The sequence below is a fragment of the Lupinus angustifolius genome, unplaced genomic scaffold (assembly GCF_001865875.1).
Source record: "Lupinus angustifolius cultivar Tanjil unplaced genomic scaffold, LupAngTanjil_v1.0 Scaffold_8_23, whole genome shotgun sequence".
NCBI lineage: Eukaryota > Viridiplantae > Streptophyta > Magnoliopsida > Fabales > Fabaceae > Lupinus > Lupinus angustifolius.
The window spans coordinates 1-7,110 of NW_017717827.1; the positions used below are offsets into that span (position 1 = coordinate 1).

Genomic DNA, 7,110 nt, shown 5'->3' on the forward strand with positions numbered 1-7,110 from the left:
AATTTGGTCTTTTCTCTTTGGCAGGACCTCCTCTGCCTTGTCTCCTCCCACGCGCTTGGCTCCCTTTCACATACAGACCATCACTCTAAGACCCTTCACCTGCATTCTATCTTCTTTGAGTGTGGGACAGAAGTGCATATGTGATCTCATCCAGTTTGATTGAGACTTTCCCGTACGTCAATGTTGTCACCAAGTGTTCATAGGAATTTGGCAAAGAACACAATAACATTATTGTTTTGTCCTTATCATTAACCTTCACATCAAGTTTCTGCAAGTCATTGATCACTTGATTAAAATTATTGAGATGTTGTTGCAAATCAGCACCTTCATGCATCTTCAGGCCATAGAGTCTCTATTTCAAATACAACTTATTGGTTAGAGACTTGGACATGAACTGCTTCTCTAATGTCTCTCATACCTCTGTTGGTGACGTCAGATCCATAACATGATACATCACCTCATCTGATAGACAGAGCCTTATGGTTCCCGCAGCCTTCTCCTTCAACTCTTCCCAATCCAGTTGATCCATACTCTCTGGTTTATTCTCACGCAGCATTTTTTATAGACCTTGTTGAGCCAACACATCCTTAACCCTCCTTTGCCACAATCCGAAATTACCAGTTCCATCTAACTTCCCCACCTCGAATTTGGCACCTGAGTTAAGAGTCATCTGATACCAATTGTTGGGAACAAGCGAACAATCAAATAGTAAAGAGTATAGAGACAAGAGAATAACACAAGAGATTTGGTAACGAGGTTCGGCCAATTGTGCCTGCGTTCCTAGGAGCGTTGAGCGGCTACCACTATATATTATTAGAGAATAAGGATTAGTGTTTTACTATCTTTCTCCTTGTTACATTAGGTTTACATAACATCAATATATATAACCCTCTACCCCAACCCTTTTACATCAGCTCAATCCCATAACTTGTATTGCTATTATCTAGAGATATGAGTCATTGCACAACACCATTATAATACATATAGACATGATGCTTATATCTTCTATAACCCCCTTGACTCTCAAACTCAAAGGTCTAGTTAAATGACTACATTTTCCAAATTTAGCATATAGAGAGTTTTTGTATATTATTACATAAAAGTGGTGGTGACTCTAAATCATTGGGAAAGAAATTAAAATTTCCTTTATCTACCTTCCTAACTCGTCTAACTGATATATATTAAAAATGGGGTCGCTGTAACACTTAAACAATATGTTAATTAAATGAAATATATACAATTTATTTATTTAACTTCTTATTTATGTAGTGTATGATAACAATAAATCACACTCCTACCCTTCATGCTGTTCTAGATGGCTATAATGTTGTAAATATTAAAAAAAGTGTATACCATATTTGTATTCTTTTCTTTTTGTTATAAGTACTTTGAGAAATAAGGAATTTATTTCTTAAAAAATATGTTCATCTTGTTTTATTCTCTAAAAAATATAGTAAAACTTTTCAGAGGTGTCATTAAAAAGCATAATGATACTTGTAAAATGGTGTACATACTAAAAAATGACTATTTTAAAATGTGGTATACACTTTATTTATTATTACAATTGTAGAAAAATGTGGCCAATATAATTACAATTACTATAAGGATGATGTTAGAACGACTTTTAAACCAGAATATTGCAACACAATTGCAGAATGCAATTTAGAATAATGCACAGGAACAAGTTATAGTAACATCCCAATATTGGGGGGCATATAAGTGATTAACTTGTAATGAACACAAACATAAAGTACATAATAAAAAGTGAACCAAAACAAGTTAAATACTCTAAAGACATATATCTACATTCTCTTCCCCCTTTATATGCGTTTTACAAATATAAACTTAAACTAAATATCACACGATATAGTGAGAAATTAAGATAGAGATTGAGGCTCAACGCCATCACAATTGGTCTTCCATCAAACTTCACAATTGACCCTTTCTCCTGTGTCGTTGTTTTTATTGTTGTTGAGTTCTGTTTCGTCTTGCTCTATGTTAGGTTTCTCTTCTTGCTTCTCTTCTTTTTTGACACCAATTTCTATATCTCGGTTCTGAGGGTTCATTTCTTCTTGTTTCTCTTCATTATTGATATCCCCTTCATGTTCTGGGAGCTTCTGATCTTTCACGGGTTTGTTTTTTCTATACAATGCATAGAGTATCATCTGAATGGTTCCAAAGGTTAACCCCACAATGTTCGGGAGCTATCCAGAGAGATAGAAAAAAACAACAACAAAATATAGTGATATTATTATCAATAAAGACAAAATAGGAGGTTCGGGAAAGAAAATGAAAACAGTTTCTAATCATACTGAAATTGAGGAATACCCACTATTTTGGGCCATTATCTTTATCATTTTTTATCCGTGGCAAATATAATAACATAGTGAGTATAGAAGATTTGTATTTAGATTGAAAACTTACTGATATGTATATATCTTTCAGAGTAACACCGTATAACAGCCACATAACTGCGCTTATTGTGAGGAGGAGTGAAAGAGGAAAAGGTAGGAACTCTACACTTTTGGTGCGAATAACCACCTTCTGAAAATTTGACAAAATTTTACCATGCATGCATTATTAGTATATGGCTGATATGCTATATACACCCACATTAATATCTAAATTCAAAGATTAAACAAAATGTTATTTGTACTCCTAGTTTGTATATCAAATTTGTATACTTTCTTTTCTGAATTCAACCATGTTATTTGTACAACTGTGTTGGACTTGGACAACTTCCTGTTTTAGAAAAAAGATGGTATCTTAATTTCCCTTATATTAGTTGTTATTTCCTTCATCCTTATCTAGCTAACCAAATTTGATGTAACAAACTTGAACCACATAAAATATTTTTGGTAATATCAACTATTAAATTTAGTTAACTTTTAGTGTCCAAATAGAGGAGCATATCTTCTATCGCATAATATATGTGTGATTGGTTGAAGAAAATATATTTAAATTAAAAATATAATTATTAAGTATTTTTTTAACCAATCAAATATTATGATACAGAAGATATACTCCCTCCGAATAGAACAAAATGGAATATAAGAGAATCATGTTTTCTTTGCTTTCATCCCTTCTTATGTAACTAAATTGTCCTATTTTGTACTGTTTAGTTTTGTTGTATCCCGTTTACAAAATACACTAAACACAAAATCATGTTCATATATTTCGTTCCATCCCGTTGTTCAGACGTGCGTCCATCAAATGTTACCTTAATGAGATGCAAGAGGAATTAAGCACAATTAACAAAATTAAAGGAAGTGGTTGATTAATATACTCACAATAATGCTTAAAGGTGCTGCAAAAACACTAGTAGAGAACACCACACAAATCCACCCAAGAATCTTGATACGACCATCTCCTTTTGCAAGGAGGTGAATTAGAAGAACAATCGCACAACAACCCCCAAAGTTCACCAAAAAAATCATCCTCAATGTAGACATCTACAAGTTCAATAACACTCTCAAATATCAATAAAAAAATTTAATTTATGACAAAGACACCAAGTGAGTGCAGTTAAAATATATAATCATGCACCAAAATTAAGTTAAGTATATTAAATATACGGACCCTAAGTTTCTTGGGGCAGTAAGTGATAAAGATGGCAAGGTAAATTGTCTCTATCATACAACCGAATGCATTGATGGTGATAAGAAGAATTGCTCCTGTTTTCACATAGGCATAAAAGATCCAAAGCATTGCACTGAAGAGTGCAGCTACATATGGAATTGCTTGGAACCCTTCGGTTGATTTCTTTTTACATACTCTATAGAACGTTGGCCTGCAAGAATGCATGTGTTCATTATTTTTCAGTCAGTTCATATATCTGAAGATTAATCTATTTGAAGTCTTAAAAATATTTAAAAAAGTGGAGTGAAAAAACATATATATACTTACAGTGGTGCTAGAAAGCACACAAAGGAGGCAATGTTACCTGCAAGATTCACCAGAATATAAGGAAGGAAATTATATATATGAGAGTCAATAAGGAGAAAAGAAGAGAATGCAAATGAATTTTGAGTTTAAATACCTAGAATACCAAAGATGAAAACTATGTGGCTCTGATGCATGGTTTTGTAATTTCTTTCCCACACTATATCTCTGAAATATACCCTTCAGTGAAGGGAGAGAAGGAAAGTTTGAAGGAGAATTAATAAGCTCTAGTAGTTTAATTTCTGACTCATATTTCTAAAACGAGTATGGAACCCCTATATATAGGAGGGGATGGCTGATGCATGGAGTAATGACTATGCTATTTTGCATGGTCGTTATAAAAATAGAAAATGTTATTTGTACAAATTAAATTTACACAACAAAGTTATACACTATAGAAAAAATGTAAATAAGAGAAGCAAAATAATCCATGTTTGTTACTGTTTTTCAGTACCTTAAACTGTAGTTATAATTGTAGGTGTGTTGTGTTTATCACATTTATATGAAATCGTAACAAAATAGTAGATATAATAGAAATAATGGACTCATCTTTCTGAAAATTTCCAAAACTACAATATTATAAGTAATAAAATTTAAAGCTGTAGTCTTTTCATATATTTCCACAGTAGAAAGTACCTTTATTTAATATATGTCAATTAAATGATATTTGTATTCTCAATTGCGTTGGGACATTGATGACGAGTGCTAAGACGTATTATTAGAATAATTGAATGTACATCAATATATATTATTTATTATTAAAGAAATTAATATTTAGATGATGTAATTTTGTATTGTTCTATTATATCCTTATTAATGTTTTATATTTCTAACTTGAGTGAGGATTTACTCACTCTAAGAAGTAAGTTTTTTTAAGCTAACTTGTATCCTCAATCTTAAGAATTGAATAAAAATATAAAAGAATAAACACCCAATTATTATCTATCTAAAACTAAATTTATCATTATTACTCATAATAAATTTTATATATTTCATTATTTTAAATTATTATAACCTATATTAAATTTATATAAGTTATTATTTTAAAGTCTAGTTTATATAATCTATTACATTAAATTTATCATTTTAAAATTTGCAATTCATATACAAGATCAAGGTCGATAATTCGATTCCTGTAGAGTGACAATTGTTAGGAGGAGCAATCACGAATCCCAAAGTAATTAATTCCTACCAAAAAAGGTGAGAAAATACTTTTAATAGTACCTACAAAATAACAAGTATATATAAGAAGATAATATGTAACCGGGATATATGATATGAATAAATACACACAATATCAAGTAAAATGTTCGAAAATTAATTAAACAACATGAATTTTCTTAAACGTTTTCTCCATAATATTCTTTACACAAATTTGAGGGAGTATATAAATTTTGTTTCAGACAAATAGTAATTGTTATGTGGACTATTAAACTAATTGATAGGAAGTAGAGAGGAGTCTTAACAAATATATAAATTGCATTTAGGTAGGCTATATGTGATTTTCAATATCTCGCTTTCACAAGAGAGTCAAGAGAATTAGGCAAAACTCAGGGGAGTGATAAGATGGTCTATGAACTTTGATATTATCTTTGATTTCATCTTAAAAATAATCCCCATTAAATGGAATAACCCAATAAGTAATAAGTCGCATCCATGAAATTAAGGCAGTGAATGTGAACTTCCAACAATAATCGAAGTTGTTATGGTTTAGAACTTAAAAGATGATTTTTCAAATATTAAAAACTACCCAACGTTAAATTTCTTATAACTATAGCATTTCCTAATAATAAAAATTTAATTTTAATTCCTTAAACATCCATTAATTGGATATTTTATTTTTTAATATAAAATGCAAGTAGTACAAAAATATGTCACCAATGTTTTATATTGTGGTTATATTTATCCCAACTGCAGGAAAATACATGTCATATGGCCACAAACCATAATATTATTATCACAATTACAATGGTGGAATACAATTTAAAATACTTAATGCATTAAAAATTTAACAATATATTATTTGTATAAGAAACTCTTACGTCTTTCTTGAGTTTTATATAATAAACTTGTTTTAAAAAAGCAAATGAAAAATAGGATTTAATATGTATACATTACGGTATAATGATTTTTTACACTGTCAAGTAAATTATTCCTCATTGATTTGTTAATTATCATTAATTCTCAAACAAAAGTTTTACAAATCAATAGTAGATGATATACTAATAGTGTAAAAAAATTTATACTGTCAGTACATAAATTTTAAACTCTAAAAAATATTATTGATTAAAACAATAGCAATGAAGAGATCTTTCTTGAGTTCTATATAAACTTGTTTTAAAAAAGGAAAGAGAAAACTTTATAGATGAAAATAATAGCACAGAAGAGAAGCCAACTCAAAATATGATTGTTAAGTTATAGAGTTGTAGGTGTAGTAGTGTAGTCCTATAATTATTATTAGTTGGGACACTCTTTTACTTAACCACGTGTTACGTACCCAAAATGGTTTTTCCTTTCCTTTTCCAACCCCAAACGTTCCCTCCCTTTCCTCACGTGACTCATCTCCATTATTTGCATTCTTCCTCATTCAATAGACCTTTTTAGGAAAAATTCTCCCGTTGATAACTATCACTAATTTCTTTTTTATAAGTAGAGAAATACATTTTTTAGATATTGTTCTAAGAATTAAAGTGTTTGTTCTCCTTTTCTATTTGATATTGTAAAAAATAGAATAATACTTCTCTTAATAATTGGAAATATATTGCTAGTGGAGTAGTCTGAAACTGTGTTTTCTATAGGGATTAAGTTGAGTTAATCGATCACCTTTTTTTAGGTTATGCTTTTGCCTCATTAGTTTGGAGAGGTTTCTATTTTAGATCTTTTGGTGTTGCATGATTCTTTTTGTAGATGACTAAAAGTAGAAAATATTGGAGAATGTTTTGGTTTACTATGCATATAGGTCGATTTGGCTCACGAAAAATAAATTATGTTATTTTTCTGTAAAAGATTTTAGTTATATCCAAATGTTGGATTTGATTCATATTAGATTTTAGACTTGATTTTTCTTTAATATAAGTCAAAATTCTTATAATTTTTCCTGTAATTGGATTGACATTCTCTGTGTTAGTTTTTCTATTAATGAAGAATTTGTACTCCCTTAATTTGTAT

At 30.0% G+C, this 7,110-nt stretch overlaps 1 protein-coding gene across 2 annotated transcripts; it reads right to left on the reverse strand.

Annotated features, from left to right (window-relative positions):
* Positions 1 to 1,690: 1,690 nt before the first annotated feature.
* Positions 1,691 to 4,202, reverse strand: LOC109337533 (bidirectional sugar transporter SWEET12-like). 2 transcript variants are annotated; one of them, XM_019574530.1, is made up of 7 exons: positions 4,040 to 4,202; positions 3,907 to 3,943; positions 3,580 to 3,790; positions 3,291 to 3,452; positions 2,425 to 2,544; positions 1,891 to 2,204; positions 1,691 to 1,854 (listed from the first exon to the last, which is right to left on the reverse strand). In XM_019574530.1, exons 1-6 carry the CDS (start codon positions 4,077 to 4,079, stop codon positions 1,923 to 1,925), a joined length of 852 nt encoding a protein of 283 aa, XP_019430075.1. In that variant the 5' UTR covers positions 4,080 to 4,202; the 3' UTR covers positions 1,691 to 1,854; positions 1,891 to 1,922. The 2 variants fall into 2 exon arrangements, with proteins under 2 accessions (XP_019430075.1, XP_019430074.1); XM_019574529.1 differs by having other exon boundaries at positions 1,691 to 2,204.
* Positions 4,203 to 7,110: the final 2,908 nt, after the last annotated feature.

Excerpts from the sequence above, each read along its gene's own strand:
- LOC109337533 (XM_019574530.1), bottom strand. The coding sequence starts at position 4,079 with ATGCATCAGAGCCACATAGTTTTCATCTTTGGTATTCTAG. Across the intron at positions 2,545-3,290 it reads CAGCACCTTTAAGCATTATT|AAGGTGGTTATTCGCACCAA; the intron begins GTGAGTATATTA and ends TCAAATTTTCAG. Across the intron at positions 2,205-2,424 it reads TGAAAGATATATACATATCA|CTCCCGAACATTGTGGGGTT; the intron begins GTAAGTTTTCAA and ends CTCTCTGGATAG.